This window comes from Harmonia axyridis, chromosome 3 (genome assembly GCF_914767665.1).
Source record: "Harmonia axyridis chromosome 3, icHarAxyr1.1, whole genome shotgun sequence".
In the NCBI taxonomy this organism is placed as follows: domain Eukaryota; kingdom Metazoa; phylum Arthropoda; class Insecta; order Coleoptera; family Coccinellidae; genus Harmonia; species Harmonia axyridis.
In genome coordinates this window covers 42,464,620-42,482,917 of record NC_059503.1, presented here as the reverse complement: position 1 = coordinate 42,482,917, position 18,298 = coordinate 42,464,620, and the positions used below count along the sequence as shown (strand labels likewise).

Below are 18,298 nucleotides of genomic sequence, written 5' to 3'. Positions count from 1 at the left end.
CATATTTGGTATTCCTACTCTTGAATAGCTAAAGAATAACATATCCGAAGGATTTTGATTTGCAGGCCGTCTAAGGGGTAGTTTACACTTGTGAATTTTTCGAAATTTTCAAAAATGACCCTATCAAAAATGTTTAGCCAAGTTCATATTTGGTATTGTTACTCTTAAATAGCTACAGAATAATATATCCGAAGCACATTGATTTGCAGGCCGTCTGAAGGGTAGTTCACACTTGTGAATTTTTCGAAATTTTCAAAAATGACCCTGTCAAAAATGTTTAGCCAAGTTGATATTTAGTATTATTACTCTTAAATAGCTACAGAATAACATATCCGAAGCACATTGATTTGCAGGCCGTCTAAGGGGTAGTTTACACTTGTGAATTTTTCGAAATTTTCAAAAATGACCCTGTTAAAAATGTGATTCACAAGTGTAAACTCCAAGTTCATCATATTTGGTATTCCTACTCTTGAATAGCTAAAGAATAACATATCCGAAGGATTTTGATTTGCAGGCCGTCTAAGGGGTAGTTTACACTTGTGAATTTTTCGAAATTTTCAAAAATGGCCTTGTCAAAAATGTTTAGCCAAGTTGATATTTGGTATTATTACTCTTAAATAGCTACAAAATAACATATCCGGAGCACATTGATTTGCAGGCCGTCTAAGGGGTAGTTCACACTTGTGAATTTTTCAAAATTTTCAAGAAAAACCCTGTCAAAAATGTTTAGCCAAGTTGATATTTCGTATTATTTTTCTTAAATAGCTACAGAATAACATATCCGAAGCACATTGATTTGCAGGCCGTCTAAGGGGTAGTTAACACTTGTGAATTTTTCGAAATTTTCAAAAATTACCCTGTCAAAAATGTTTAGCCCAGTTGATATTTGGTATTATTACTCTTAAATAGCTACAAAATAACATATCCGGAGCACATTGATTTGCAGGCCGTCTAAGGGGCAGTTCACACTTGTGAATTTTCCAAAATTTTCAAAAATGACCCTATCAAAAATGTTTAGCCAAGTTCATATTTGGTATTATTAAATTTAAATAGCTACAAAATAACATATCCGGAGCACATTGATTTGCAGGCCGTCTAAGGGGTAGTTCACACTTGTGAATTTTTCAAAATTTTCAAAAATGACCCTATCAAAAATGTTTAGTTCATATTTTGTATTATTACTTTCAAATAGCTACAGAATAAAATATCCAAAAACATATATATATATATATATATATATATATATATATATATATATATATATATCGGGTGTCCCAAGGTGAGTGGCCTATTAGATTATTATGGAAACTATTGATGGTAAAAATTTAAAATTTAGTGGATAGATATTTGGCCATGTAAGGTACATTTTTAAAATAATTTTACATTTCCAGTGTTGCCGGATGTACGACAATTTGGCAACAACTTTGTTATTTTGAATAGGACATCCGGTATTTCTATTTTTTTATGATACTTCATAAAATATTGAATCTATTCACTCTTACTTGTCCATCCCTATCTTCAACGGTTTTTGAGTTATTAATTATTTTTCGAAATTTTTGATCAAATTGACGTCTCACGAAAATGACTCTAGTTCGTTCAATATTTGAGATTTAAATCAGAAATTTTGCAAGTCGTTAGATATTGATCTGATCTGTGTCACTGCTCTTGAATTATGGTTGTCAATAATACAGGACGGACCAAAAAAAATCATCATTTGCCAAGTTACAAAATTGTAAAAAAGTCTATTTTTTCAAATTAGACACCTAGTATATTTTTCAATTTTTGGAATCAGTACAACACACTCTACAATTTTTCTATTCACGTCCCTATACCTATCTCAACTGGATTCCGAGTTATATGCGTTATATGTGTATATCTTTCTTGAGCCATTATTTATAGAAAAACCTCGGAACAAAACACCTGTTAGGCAATTATTGTTTATTTTGAAATTTATGGATTGAACTGATTCATTGATATATCGATCTATGAACCACATAGAGAACATAACAATACAAAAGATATTAACACTTATTGAATCAATGTGAAATCTAATAAACGCATATAACTCGGAATCCAGTTGAGATAGGTATAGGGACGTGAATAGAAAAATTGTAGAGTGTGTTGTACTGATTCCAAAAATTGAAAAATATACTAGGTGTCTAATTTGAAAAAATTGACTTTTTCACAATTTTGTAACTTGGCAAATGATGAATTTTTTTGGTCCGTCCTGTATTATTGACAACCATAATTCAAAAGCAGTGACACAGATCAGATCAATATCTAACGACTTGCAAAATTTCTGACTTAAATCTCAAATATTGAACGAACTAGAGTCATTTTCGTAATACGCCAATTTGATCAAAAATTTCGAAAAATAATTAATAACTCAAAAACCGTTGAAGATAGGGATGGAAAATTAAGAGTGAATAGATTTAATATTTCATGGAGTATCATAAAAAAAATAGAAATACCGGATGTCCTATTCAAAATAACAAAGTTGTTGCCAAATTGTGGTACATCCGGCAACACTGGAAATGTGAAATTATTTTAAAAATGTACCTAACATGGCCAAATATCTATCCACAAAATTTGAAATTTTTACCATAAATAGTTTCCATAATAATCTAATAGGCCACTCACCTTGGGACACCCGATATATTTTATTGTCAGGGTTGTACTGGACTGTTGAGTTAATTCATTCAGGATGGCGGATCAGTATTTTTGAGTTTTCATTTTATGCACCTCCCCATAAAATGTTTATAATGAATTATCATTACAGAGATTATTTTCGTTTGGATATATTTTTCCCAAGTTGGTATTGTGAACTAGTTATTTTACTGTTTTTTTTTTATTTGGTCGGAATTGAAAATCGGTGGGAGTTTTGTTTCAAAACTCTTCGATGTTCTCACCAATTTCCAACAACTGTTTATATATAGTGTATTTTTGTATGATTATTGTTATGAAAAGTGTTGATGGAAATAAAGTATATTATTATATATTATATTATTCTTTTCGTGTTTCTTTATTATTCTTTATTCATATATGTAATCATATTCATTATTCTTTATTCATATATGTAATCATATTCACTTATCATATTCATGACACCACGTCATGTGATTCATTCAAAATATTAAAATTAATATCGCCTACTATAACATGATTTTCAACCACTGCCGTCCGTTTCTGCTTCAGGTATGTTTCGAGTGACACGACGAAATCCCAAACATCTGTTGAAGGAGGCCTATACACACCGGTGATAAGTAATTTCCTACCTTGTGGAAGAGTGATCATATTCTCAGCTGGTCCAATATATACAATATCGTCCTGGAAACTTATGATGAATATAGGAAAAACAAAATATGTTGCCTTTTCAATAACAAACGCAAATCGACCCACCTATAAAAGTCTCAAAGTTTCGGGAGATCTCGATATCAAAGAGTCCCAGTATGTCAGATATATCGGAATTTTGAGCGATAATAAACTTAGGTGGAATGAACATATTTCTCATTTATGCATTCAATTGAGGCGGTTAATACCGAAATTTTATAATATTCGGAAATATTCGGAGAAAGAAAGACTTTGATATTACTCTACAAGGCATTCGCTGAGTCACTTTTGGGATATGGAATTGAAATATGGGGAGGTTGTAGGGAAATGCATTAAGTCCTTTAAGTGTCATACAAAACTATTTACTAAAAATAATAATTTATCACAAGATCAAACTTCATCCCACCCACTTGTTATATGACCTTAATATACTGAACATTATTAATACATGGCTCTACATCACTAAATATTAGAATGATTTATTTCTATAAATGCTATCAGTTCATTTTGAAACATAAAGAAATGAGGACACCAATTGAACATGGATATGGGACGAGACAGGGTTTGCGTGGAAATGTAAGGGTTCCATTTTATCGCAGGGACATTAATTTTAGATTTTTGAGTTCCATTGCTCCCAGATTATATATTATAATCTTCTGCCAGTTGATCTTAGGGGGCAGGTTACACGAATGACTGCTAATCGATTGAGACATTATATATTATTTCAAAATTCTGATGTTTTTAAGAGGTTACTTCAAAGTGCTGTTCTCCTTACATAACTGAAGGGTCTGGTGTGCGCTGTGGATGTTCTGGTGTAGTTTGAAGTAATTTTTTTTTTCCTTTTTTTTTTGCACATACCGGCTTTTGCCTAGGTGCATCTTTATTTGAATATTCATTCTGCTCAAACGATTGTATTGTTGTTGTTGTTTCTTTTATTGATTGTAACTAATGAAAAATAAATGAATTTGAATCTGAATGTGTAACATTTCTTCAAATAAATAACCACTCCATCGTTTTTATTAATCTCGCCCTAGTTATAAACCATATTATACCAAATACCAAAGCTGCCTCGTCAAATACTGTGAAAGTGTCCGACAAAATTAAGAAATCAGAGGGGGTAGTAAGTTTCCTGAGGAGTATCAACAATTCATCAAAATTTTTATGGATGCTTCTAATGTTCTGGTGCAGTATCCTGAAAACAACATCCTCCGTCTCTGAAGCCCTCCTGTAATTCTCGTACTGAATGATCAATGAAATTACAAAAATTGCCGTAGTGTATAATAACGCTTTCAAATGGCATTCAATTGAATATTTCAGAAAGAGCATTTGTTAGATGCTCAAACAATAAAAAATATTCCCAAAAATTCTTTATTGTCCGAGTGTCTGACAAATGTCAGATTTTTCATTTTTTTTAAACTTTAACACTCTATATCTCTAAAACGAAGCTTGTTAGGATATATGTTCATAGGAACTTTTTTTTCAAGAAAAGAGTTATTCTTTCCGAAGCCAAAGTTATTGAATTGGAAACTGGACCAACCTGAATTTTCATACTCGAGGAGGAGAAAGATTTTTCTGTCTGCCAGGTCAATGGAACCGGTCGGTCTTCAGAAGTTTGAATTTCTGAAACTTCGAAGAATTATAAATATGAATTTCAAGTATCCTAAAATACTTTTGAAAAGAATTTTTTTTTTATTTTGAATATTTCTGCCACCACTTCACCACCGCGATAATCGTCTGCCGTTTTTGAATAGTTTTAGTTCATAACATTTTCACGCTTGTGGCTCATGATGGTAGCTCAGGCCACCGCAACCGCGCTCTGCTAGCCCGCATATCATGGTCGGTAGGTACAACAGACTCACTGAGGAAAATTTAGGCTTTCCTAAAATATGTATGGTCTGTCGCTCTTAGACTATAGCTGTCGTTTTGTATATACTTAATGAAAATAAAAAATAGTCTTCTAAACTATGCTCTTTTTTTGAGGCAAGAAGACTGCCATGTGGAAGCCTAATTTACATTACATTGAAATGTAGGGCTATATTCACTTGTACCTGATGATTTAGCTAACCTGCTAGAGACATTGTAGGGATAAATAGGGCTTCTTGTCCGTCTACTGTAACAGTTTGCATTTGTGGCATGACATTGTAGGCGATGTTCTGGCCTCCTGCCGTCACAATCTGAGCTCCTTGCTGCTGCAGAAGATGCTGCGAGAACTGCTGGGGGATGCTTACCGGCACACTGACAACTTGGGGGCTGCCTACGGACACGCTTTTGACAGGAGTCGGTGTACTGGTCATTATAACAGAGGGATGGACTTCTTTGGAAGTTGGGCCTATTCTGCTGCAAGTCGCAGCTAAAAGAGCAAGCGGTGAAGGTGTTGGTTGTGTCTCCTGAAATGATAACGTATGAAACTTCGTATAAAATGTTATTCCTTAATTCGAGTATAAGAACATTAAAATTCCAGAAAAACATTTACTTAGTGCAAGACCGGTGTGAAAGCAGCAAACCGAGATAGCAAACTTTGACCTTGAAATCCTCGTACGAGACTCAATGATTGGGCGGATTTCGATGCAAAAATACTTATTATTAAATGTGCCAAATTTGCGGTTTCTCGAAAACTATATATAGGATCGAATTCAAATTTGGAGGTGTCCTCCAGGAGCCATAGCGCCTGACAACTGCATATACGGCATTTACTTACACCTCAAGGGGGCCCATGGGGGGCATCAAATGTGTCAAATTTGAGGTTTCTCGAAAACTATACATAGGATCGAATTCAAATTTGGAGGTGTCCTCCAGGACCCATAGCGCCTGACAACTGCATATACGGCATTTACTTACACCTCAAGGGGGCCCATGGGGGGCATCAAATGAGATAAAAAAATTCGGTTTCTCGAAAACTATACATAGGATCGAATTCAAATTTGGAGGTGTCATCCAGGACCCATAGCGCCTAAGAACTGAATAAACGGCATTTACTTACACCTCAAGGGGGCCCATGGGGGGCATCAAATGTGTCAAATTTGAGGTTTCTCGAAAACTATACATTGGATCGAATTCAAATTTGGAGGTGTCATCCAGGATCCATAGCGCCTAAGAACTACATAAACGGCATTCACTTACACCCCAAGGGGGCCCATGGGGGGCATCAAATGTGTCAAATTTGAGGTTTCTCGAAAACTATACATAGGATCGAATTCAAATTTGGAGGTGTCATCCAGGATCCATAGCGCCTAAGAACTACATAAACGGCATTCACTTACACCCCAAGGGGGCCCATGGGGGGCATCAAATGTGTCAAATTTGAGGTTTCTCGAAAACTATACATAGGATCGAATTCAAATTTGGAGGTGTCATCCAGGATCCATAGCGCCTAAGAACTACATAAACGGCATTCACTTACACCCCAAGGGGGCCCATGGGGGGCATCAAATGTGTCAAATTTGAGGTTTCTCGAAAACTATACATAGGATCAAATTCAAATTTGGAGGTGTCATCCAGGACCCATAGCGCCTGACAACTGCATATACGGCATTTACTTACACCTTAAGGGGGGCCATGGGGGGCATCAAATGTGTCAAATTTGAGGTTTCTCGAAAACTATACATAGGATCGAATTCAAATTTGGAGGTGTTCTCCAGGAACCATAGCGCCTGACAACTGCATATATGGCATTTACTTACACCTCAAGGGGGCCCATGGGGGGCATCAAATGTGTCAAATTTGAGGTTTCTCGAAAACTATACATAGGATCGAATTCAAATTTGGAGGTGTCCTCCAGGACCCATAGCGCCTGACAACTGCATATACGGCAATTACTTACACCTCAAGGGGGCCCATGGGGGGCATCAAATGAGATAAAAAAATTCGGTTTCTCGAAAACTATACATAGGATCGAATTCAAATTTGGAGGTGTCATCCAGGACCCATAGCGCCTAAGAACTGAATAAACGGCATTTACTTACACCTCAAGGGGGCCCATGGGGGGCATCAAATGTGTCAAATTTGAGGTTTCTCGAAAACTATACATAGGATCGAATTCAAATTTGGAGGGTCATCCAGGATCCATAGCGCCTAAGAACTACATAAACGGCATTCACTTACACCCCAAGGGGTCCAAGGGGGGGCATCAAATGTGTCAAATTTGAGGTTTCTCGAAAAATATACATGGGATCGAATTCAAATTTGGAGGTGTCATCCAGGATCCATAGCGCCTAAGAACTACATAAACGGCATTCACTTACACCCCAAGGGGGCCCATGGGGGGCATCAAATGTGTCAAATTTGAGGTTTCTCGAAAACTATACATAGGATCGAATTCAAATTTGGAGGTGTCATCCAGGATCCATAGCGCCTAAGAACTACATAAACGGCATTCACTTACACCCCAAGGGGGCCCATGGGGGGCATCAAATGTGTCAAATTTGAGGTTTCTCGAAAACTATACATAGGATCGAATTCAAATTTGGAGGTGTCATCCAGGATCCATAGCGCCTAAGAACTACATAAACGGCATTCACTTACACCCCAAGGGGGCCTATGGGGGGCATCAAATGTGTCAAATTTGAGGTTTCTCGAAAACTATACATAGGATCAAATTCAAATTTGGAGGTGTCATCCAGGACCCATAGCGCCTAATAACTGCATATACGGCATTTACTTACACCCCAAGGGGGCCCATATTATTTCCTGATATTATTTCAGGAACTACGAGAGATATGGAATTGAAACTTGGCAGTCATTTCGAGAACAGAAACGCGCAACCTTTAGCGAAATTTTGTTGGATTCGGCCTGTTGGCAATAAAGTGAAACCTCTACTAACGGACACCTCTGTTGAACGGACACATTTTCATAGTCCTGAATTCGGTAATGCAAATCCTTCAGATGGTACCCTCTCTTGAGCGGACACTCCCTTGGGCGGACGCGTACACCTATTTTTCGTATACCTACTCGGTTACGAAATTCTCCCTTGAGCGGACAACCGAAACATAATATGCAACATATAAATATTTTATAATAGGTGTACCTACATCACATTTTTCGGTACCTACTGTGTCCACAAGGTATCAATGCGATGTAGTCTTTGTCAGGATCAGTATCTTCCCGTATGATGTATTCCGTCAAGAAAGCAGCAATAGCTACTAAACAAAAAATTGGCTATCGAAGAGAAAATGACTGTTGATAGTGAATATACGCTGCGCGTCAAAATTATGAAACAAATTCATATTCTCAAAAGAAGAATATTTTGAAAGAAAATCCTGAAACAGTTCAATTTTTGTTTTAGTTTTGGCAAATGTTGATGCATTTATGAAGGATATTTGTTGCACCCTGTGCCATCCCCTTCAACTTTTTTGAATTTTCACGCAATTTTATATTTTGAAAAATTATTTATTTCAATGTGGTTTTCAGTATGTGTCTTTCATCATGATTTGTATATGCAGTTGTCAGGCGCTATGGGTCCTGGAGGACACCTCCAAATTTGAATTCGATCCTATGTATAGTTTTCGAGAAACCTCAAATTTGACACATTTGATGCCCCCCATGGCCCCCCTTAAGGTGTAAGTAAATGCCGTATATGCAGTTATTAGGCGCTATGGGTCCTGGATGACACCTCCAAATTTGAATTCGATCCTATGTATAGTTTTCGAGAAACCTCAAATTTGACACATTTGATGCCCCCCCTTGGACCCCTTGGGGTGTAAGTGAATGCCGTTTATGTAGTTCTTAGGCGCTATGGATCCTGGATGACCCTCCAAATTTGAATTCGATCCTATGTATAGTTTTCGAGAAACCTCAAATTTGACACATTTGATGCCCCCCATGGGCCCCCTTGAGGTGTAAGTAAATGCCATATATGCAGTTGTCAGGCGCTATGGTTCCTGGAGAACACCTCCAAATTTGAATTCGATCCTATGTATAGTTTTCGAGAAACCTCAAATTTGACACATTTGATGCCCCCCATGGGCCCCCTTGAGATGTAAGTAAATGCCGTTTATTCAGTTCTTAGGCGCTATGGGTCCTGGATGACACCTCCAAATTTGAATTCGATCCTATGTATAGTTTTCGAGAAACCGAATTTTTTTATCTCATTTGATGCCCCCCAAGGACCCCCTTAAGGTGTAAGTAAATGCCATATATGCAGTTGTCAGGCGCTATGGTTCCTGGAGAACACCTCCAAATTTGAATTCGATCCTATGTATAGTTTTCGAGAAACCTCAAATTTGACACATTTGATGCCCCCCATGGCCCCCCTTAAGGTGTAAGTAAATGCCGTATATGCAGTTATTAGGCGCTATGGGTCCTGGATGACACCTCCAAATTTGAATTCGATCCTATGTATAGTTTTCGAGAAACCGAATTTTTTTATCTCATTTGATGCCCCCCAAGGACCCCCTTAATGTGTAAGTAAATGCCATATATGCAGTTGTCAGGCGCTATGGTTCCTGGAGAACACCTACAAATTTGAATTCGATCCTATGTATAGTTTTCGAGAAACCTCAAATTTGACACATTTGATGCCCCCCATGGCCCCCCTTAAGGTGTAAGTAAATGCCGTATATGCAGTTGTCAGGCGCTATGGGTCCTGGATGACACCTCCAAATTTGAATTCGATCCTATGTATAGTTTTCGAGAAACCGAATTTTTTTATCTCATTTGATGCCCCCCATGGGCCCCCTTGAGGTGTAAGTAAATGCCGTATATGCAGTTGTCAGGCGCTATGGGTCCTGGAGGACACCTCCAAATTTGAATTCGATCCTATGTATAGTTTTCGAGAAACCTCAAATTTGACACATTTGATGCCCCCCATGGCCCCCCTTAAGGTGTAAGTAAATGCCGTATATGCAGTTGTCAGGCGCTATGGGTCCTGGATGACACCTCCAAATTTGAATTCGATCCTATGTATAGTTTTCGAGAAACCGAATTTTTTTATCTCATTTGATGCCCCCCATGGGCCCCCTTGAGGTGTAAGTAAATGCCGTATATGCAGTTGTCAGGCGCTATGGGTCCTGGAGGACACCTCCAAATTTGAATTCGATCCTATGTATAGTTTTCGAGAAACCTCAAATTTGACACATTTGATGCCCCCCATGGGCCCCCTTGAGGTTTACGTAAATGCCGTATATGCAGTTGTTAGGCGCTATGGCTCCTGGAGGACACCTCCAAATTTGAATTCGATCCTATATATAGTTTTCGAGAAACCGCAAATTTGGCACATTTAATAATAAGTATTTTTGCATCGAAATCCGCCCAATCATTGAGTCTCGTACGAGGATTTCAAGGTCAAAGTTTGCTATCTCGGTTTGCTGCTTTCACACCGGTTAGTGCAAGGCCGTCGCTAGGGGGAAGGAAGGTGAGCGGTCGCCTAGGGCGACAAAGTTCAAGGTCAAGCTTGGCCGGTGTGAAGTTATCCACATCCACAAGTACCTACACTCCGAGCCAAAAGTAGGGTCCAAGCAAAAAATGGTACATTTATGATTTTCAATATGGAAATGGATAGTAATCTATTATTTGACTCAATCAATACAGACTTTTCATATTTTTTTTTTATTATTCATAATTTTTTAGCCATTCAGAGGGTTGTTAATGTTGTTATAGGGGCCGTTTCTATATAAAAATTCGTAACTTTTTTGAATGTTCGTAACTTTTTTGAATGAAGGAGTACCGTTTTCTGCTTTTAGTATGTGTGAACAGAGAAAAACTGAATCAAATGACATACTCCATATAGTTTGTCAGGTCTCGGGAGGGGTAAATGCGATTTTGGGGGTATTTTGTACAGGGTGGGCAAATAAGCGAGGTAAGCGGTTATATCTCAGGAACCACTCATCGTAGAGACTTGCGGTAAAAAATTTCAACATTAAAGTGTACAAAAAAGAACACACTGGAAATTATTTTGAAGTTCATACCTCTACCGCTAGGGGGAGTAATAGCAACCGTCGAGTAGAAAAATGAATTTACTCGAAAATGTTTCATATGGAGTTGAAGGAAAAATATCATCACTGTAATCCTTACAAAATTCTCTATCTTTTTGGATAGTCACTTTCAATTTTACTACATCAAATAAGGGTAGGTGAAAGGGAGAAATCTGACTGATTGAAACGCCTGTAACTTCAGTTTGGCTCAACATTTTTGAGCAGATTAGATCTCGTCTGAAAGATAATATCTCATTGATTGAAGACAAAATATAGTAATGATAAATTTGTTTTTGCTGCTTTCGATAGGGGGCGCTAGGTCAAAAGTTCATTGTTTTGTTCATTTTACTCCGAAATTTCAAATGTAATGATAATATTTTCTCAATAGAAACAGAAGTTCCATCAAATTTGCATGAAAAAACCTGAAGGTCGAAAAGCGATAATTTCAGGCGTTCTGAAGTTATGGCCGAAAGGAGATATTCTTCAACTGATGCACTGCGAAAAACCAAATTGAGTCTTCAAATTCTAACAGAAACAGAAATCCCACCAAATTTGTATGAAAAAACCAAAAGGTCGCAAAGCGATAGCTTCAGGCGTTCTGAAGTTATGGCCGAAAGAAGACACAATTTAGTTTTTCAGTGCATCAGTTGAAGAATATCTTTTTTCGTCCATAACTCCAGAACCCCTGAAGCTATCGCTTTGCAACCTTCTGGTTTTTTTATACAAATTTGATGGGATTTCTGTTTCTGTCAGAACTTAAAACACAATTTGATTTTTCGCAGTGCATCAGCTGAAGAATATCTTCTTTCGGCCATAACTTCAGAACGCATGAAATTATCGCTTTGCGACCTCCATTTGTTTTCATGCAAATTTGATGGAACTTCTGCTTCTGTTAGGAAAATTATATCATTACATTTGAAATTTCGGAGTAAAATGAACAAAACAATGAACTTCTGACTTATCGACCCTATCGAAAGCAGCAGAAACAAATTTATCATGGCTATATTTTGTCCTCAATCAACAAGATATTATCTTTCAGACGAGATCTAATTTGCTCAAAACTGTTGAGCCAAACTGAAGTTACAGGCGTTTCAATCAGTCAGATTTCTCCCTTTCACCTACCCTTATTTGATGTCGTAAAATCGAAAGTGACAATTCAAAAAGATAGAGAATTTTCTAAGGATTACAGTGATGATATTTTTTCTTCAACTTCATATGAAATATTTTCGAGTAAAATTCATTTTTCTACTCAATGGTAGCTATTACGCCCCCTAGCGGTAGAGGTATGAACTTCAAAACAATTTCCAGTGTGTTCTCTTGTACACTTTAGTGGAAAATTTTTTTACCGCAAGTCTCTACGATGAGTGGATCCTGAGATATAGCCGCTTACCTCGCTTATTTGCCCACCCTGTAGATGAAAATCCATAACTTTTTTAATGGAAAAGTACCGTGATCTGCTTTCAGTATATGGTAAACAGGGGAAAACTGAATCAAATGACATACCCCACATAGTTTGTCAGGCCTCGGAGAGGGGCGAAATTACGATTTTGGGGGTAGTTTCTAGATAAAAATTCATAACTTTTTTGTTTGAGATAGTACCGTGTTCTGCTTTCAGTATGTGGTAAACAGAGGAAAACTGAATCAAATGACATACCCCACATAGTTTGTCAGGCCTCGGGGAGGGAGGAAATTACGATTTTGGGGGATAAAAATTCATAACTTTTTTGTTTGAAATAATACCGTGTTCTGCTTTTAGTATGTCGTAAACAGAGGAAAACTGAATCAAACGTCATACCCCACATAGTTTGTCTGTTTGTCAGGCCTCGGGGAGGGGAAAAATTTCGATTTTGGGGGTATTTTCTAGATTGAAATTCATAACTTTTTTGTTTGGGATAGTACCGTGTTCTGCCTTCAGTATGTGGTGAACAAAGGAAAACTGAATCAAATGACATACCCCACATAGTTTGTCAGGCCTCGGGGAGGGGGGAAATTACGATTTTGGGGGATAAAAATTCATAACTTTTTTGTTTGAAATAATACCGTGTTCTGCTTTTAGTATGTCGTAAACAGAGGAAAACTGAATCAAACGTCATACCCCACATAGTTTGTCTGTTTGTCAGGCCTCGGGGAGGGGAAAAATTTCGATTTTGGGGGTATTTTCTAGATTGAAATTCATAACTTTTTTGTTTGGGATAGTACCGTGTTCTGCCTTCAGTATGTGGTGAACAAAGGAAAACTGAATCAAATGACATACCCCACATAGTTTGTCAGGCCTCGGGGAGGGGGGAAATTACGATTTTGGGGGTATTTGCTAGATAAAAATTCATAACTTTTTTGTTTGAAATAGTATCGTGTTCTGCTGTCAGTTTGTGGTGAACAGAGGAAAACTTGAATCAAATGACATACTCCATATAGTTTGTCAGGCCTCGGAAAGGGGGAAAACTACGGGTTTGGAGGTATTTTCGCGATAAAAATCCATAAATTTTTTGAACGAAGAAGTACCGATTTCTGCTTCTAGTATGTGGTAAACAGAAAAAAAATGAATCAAATGACATACCCCTCATAGTTTATCAGGCCTCGGGGAGTGGGAAAATTGCGTTTTTGGGGGTATTTTCGCGATAAAAATCCATAACTTTTTTGAATGAAGAAGTACCGATTTCTGCTTCTAGTATATGGTAAACGGATGAGAACTGAATAAAATGACATAGTTCATATAGTTTGTCAACACTCGGGGAGGGAATGAATGCGATTTTACAGGTTTTTTCCCTCGTGGATATCTATAAAAAAATTCAAACAAATATTTCAAGCAATTTCAATCTCTTTTGAGGGAGTATGACCACAATCAGGCTAATATCATTTGGAAAAAACCTTCTCTTCAACATATAAAATAGACAGATACCTCTACAACTGTGGGGTTTAAGTGATTAATTTTGTTGAAGAGTACGCCAATGACTTTGAATAACTTTAAATTTTAAAGAGTATCGCAAAAAAATTGAAAATAGCATTATTCGTATCTTCTGTAGTGGCTTCATTTTTTGTAAGGATGATGTGGTTATTTCTAATAGTTATAGCCATAGACAAACTAAAAAAATAGATGAGCCACTCGTATATTCCGCGCCATCTATCGGAGGAGGACACTAATACACGAAAAAATTATTTTCAATTTGATAGTTAGATGTCGTTGCATTCATGGAGATCACTCGTGAATAGTGGCTCCCATACACGTTACGGTCTATTGGGAGGAAAGTCTCCAGGTTTATATGCAGCTTGTGTGGGGAGATGTATGAAAATCGTAAGTATAATGTATAATCATTATTATCAAAAAACCTTTGAAATGTCAACTGACACAAGGAGTTGTTTGACACGTTCTTTTTGAAATATAATAAATTTCGATATGCCTGCAAGAGTGAAGACGTGCTGTGTTATTGGATGTGAAAATCGAGATGCAATAGGAAACTTATGGAATTGGAGAAATATTAAATTAAGTATGTTAGAATATGCCAGTGCCATTTTCATAGTGATTGTTTGGAAAGCAATGGAAAGCTGAAAAAAGGTTATTCATGAAATAAATCTGTATTTTCAATTGGTGATATTTCAGTTAATAAATTTTTATTCTATCCAGAATTTGATTATTGATCCTCATTTCTCGATTCCAAAAGAAAATCAGATGAAAGTTCGTTGCAAGTATTATTTTCATGAAAATAAATTTCCTCACTCATCGATAACTTGCACGAATCCATTTCTGATTTCCTTTTGGAATTTGAATTTCAAAAAACTTTTTGCCTCTTGTATATGGGTGTACCTACCTATTCAAAAGGTGCACTACAGAATTCTTTTTGAGGCAGCTTTACGATACAGATTCCTTTTTCAATTGAGCTTTTTTCACGAATTAGTAATGTTCTACAAAAACAGATGGCGTTGAAGCTTGTTCTACTAGTGTCTCATCTATTCTCCGTTTAAATAGTCTATGGTTATAGCACAGTTCTTGGATGAAAATTTTATGACAAATGTCATCTTTTGAAAGACATTCCTTGTTCCTTATGTCAAACAATGTGCTTCGAAAGGAAATCAAGTCTTTTCACCAGAGATATTTTTGAATGTTGAACGAAATAGTTCGATTTATTTTGACCTCATCGAAAAAAATCCTTAAATCTGTTATCATTCATTTCTGCAATATAAGAGAATATGAATTTACTACCCGTATATTAAATTATTTTTTTCGGCAACGTACTTCCCGGACTAGGCCGGAAAAGAATCATAGAATCCATAACAACCGAGATAACGGCTGACAGTTCATATGAAATTAGTTGTCAAAAATTTGCATGTTTTTTGATCGCAATCGTAATAAAATAGCAGCAGCGATAGTGTTATTTTACATGGTTGCCGAAAAAATATTGTACGGAACACGCCCGAAAATGGTTTTCTCTAATTCTGTGGTTATTCCGTTCATTCTTCCACATCTTGTAGAACAAAATCGTGCGAGAATATATCAGAAACGCACAGTTTTCATGGTTATATTTCATTATTATATGTTGGTACTCCGAACTTTCCGCCACGGCTTTATCTGTCAATTCATCAATTTGCCTTAAAGAAATCAGTTCTGCCAACCAACATTTTTCAATGCAAAAATCAATAAATGATTCATGGAAATATTTCATTAATTTCAATAAAAATGCAATGAATTAGAGAAAATAATGTATAATACTCGTACAGAAGGCTCATTCTACCACTCGTTCATTCCAAAACTCGCCACTTCGTGGCTCGTTTTTGAATTTTGAAATTGTGGAAGAATATCAATGCCTTCTGCACTTGTATTATAAATAACTATTTTCGGACTCACAGACTTCCAGGACGAGCGTAAGCGAATTTTGTCTATTCGTCCAGAAAAACCCTATTTTCCGGGGGCTTCGGGGAGGCCCCCTTCCCGAGGCCTGACTAACTATATGGAGTATGTCATTTGATTCAGTTTTCTTCTGTTTACCACATACTAAAAGAAGAACACGGTACTATTTCAAACAAAAAAGTCATTAATTTTTATCTAGAAAATACCCCTAAATCGAAATTTCCCCCCTCCCCGAGGCCTGACAAACTATATGGAGTATGTCATTTGATTCAGTTTTCCTCTGTTTACCACATACTAAAAGCAGAACACGGTACTATTTCAAACAAAAAAGTTATGAATTTTTATCTAGAAAATACCCCCAAAATCGAAATTTCCGCCTCCCCCGAGACCTGACAAGCTATGTGGGGTATGTCATTTGATTCAGTTTTCCTCTGTTTATCACATACTAGAAGCAGAACACGGTTCTATTCCAAACAAAAAAGTTATGAAATTTTAACTAGAATCGGCCCCTTTAACAACATTAACAACCCTCTGAATGGCTAAAAATTGTTGAATAATAGCAAAAATTATGAAAAGTCTGTATTGCAAGAGTCAAATAATAAATTACTATCCATTTCCATATTGAAAATCAAAAATATACCATTTTTTGCTTGGACTCTACTTTTGGCTCGGAGTCTACTTGTGGATGTGGATTTGTGTATAACTTAACACCGGTTACCATTTCTTGCTTGGATCCTACTTTTGGCTCGGAGTGTTCTTGTGGATGTGGATAACTTCACACCGTTGAAACGTACTAACTATTTATCTTCAAATGATAAGGAAATGCCAGGCGGCCAATTTGCAAAGTACCTGTTATGATTTATTACATCTCTTGACGTTTAAGACTTCTTTTTTTTTAGCGTTTTCTTGTGTACCTGCAATTTCTCTCACGACAAGGTAACAAGGATAATTGGATACATTACATCTGTGTAATTTGTTTATGCTCAAATTTTTGCATTTTTTTTTGTGAGTTTATAGGCTTCGCCTCAACTCTTGTGAAATTTATAATAATAATAATAATTACGATGTAGGGCCGCCGTCGGGACCGGCATACCGGACCATAAAACACCATCTGGTACCAATTTTGCTCACTCTCAACATCAATTGAACGGTAGTTTTTCTGAAGCATTTTACATGTACTTCTGTGAATATGCTATTTTCTCATTTCTTTTTATAAGAATCAGAGTGAATACCAGAAATCATAGTTTTGCTGTTTTTGCGCATTTGGTTTTGTCGCTAATGAAATGGAAAGTTCATTTAAGCCCGATGGTAAATGGAGCAAATATTTTCGGGGGTAATAAAACTGCACTACAGATAGAAATGATCGACTTCCATGAGAACACCGTTTTAAACTCGGTTTTAAAATATAAATATTCATATATACATATATATAATATATAAAGTTCATGGTGATAAATTTTGGATGAAATTTGTGTGTGGTGATAAAAATCCAGAATTGAAGAAAAAAATAGCTTTGAAACTTCGCACAGAGCCGTCGCTAGCCTAACTGCAGTTCTAGGCAGAATCCCAAGTTACCGCCCTAGCAGAAATGAACTCTGTAGAATGCAAAAAAAAATATCGGGTAAAAAGTAAGAAAATAATAACACTCACTTTGCACACAGAGTGAGTTTAACGTATGGAACGCCTCAATTAGATAATTGAGGATTTCCAGATGGAAATCTGATCTAGGCTGGTGCCAGAATAACTTGTAACTTTGTTCAGTTGTTATGTGGCTCCAGCCTTCCTTTTTATTTTTTTGTTTGAGTACTTACTCAAACAAAGGAAGTTTCTGTAAAGTGTAAGTGTTAAGTATATGATTGAATGTACATTTATATTTGAATGTGTGACTGCGCAGATGAAAGACGCGAAGTGCGCATGTGCGCGTATTCCTACGCCAACTTAGAATTAGGTCTATGGTCTGTAAAGAATACTGTATTGTTGTATGATAAACGAATGTTCCCTTAAAATAAAGTCCTATAACGAGAACTATTGTTGGAATCCACCCCTTCACATGGTAGCAGTGCCTGTGGTTGGAAAATTAAAAATAATTAAATACAATCAAGAAATAAACTCGTTTACGAAGGAAAATTCGATAATATTCTGATTGAAGAATGGCCGCCACCAAGGAAATTATGATTCCAATATTTGATGGAGAAGACTATAGTATGTGGAAAAGACG

The 18,298-nt window shown here is 36.7% G+C and overlaps 1 protein-coding gene across 2 annotated transcripts in view; it reads right to left on the bottom strand.

Moving 5' to 3' along the window:
* Positions 1-18,298, bottom strand: part of LOC123677206 (transcription factor Sp4-like) — a 128,736-nt gene that overhangs the window by 89,890 nt on the left and 20,548 nt on the right. For both annotated transcript variants that reach the window (XM_045613777.1, XM_045613776.1), the window contains exon 2: positions 5,396-5,717. In XM_045613777.1, the coding sequence (XP_045469733.1) occupies positions 5,396-5,717 (322 nt within the window). The remainder of the gene's footprint in view (positions 1-5,395; positions 5,718-18,298) is intronic.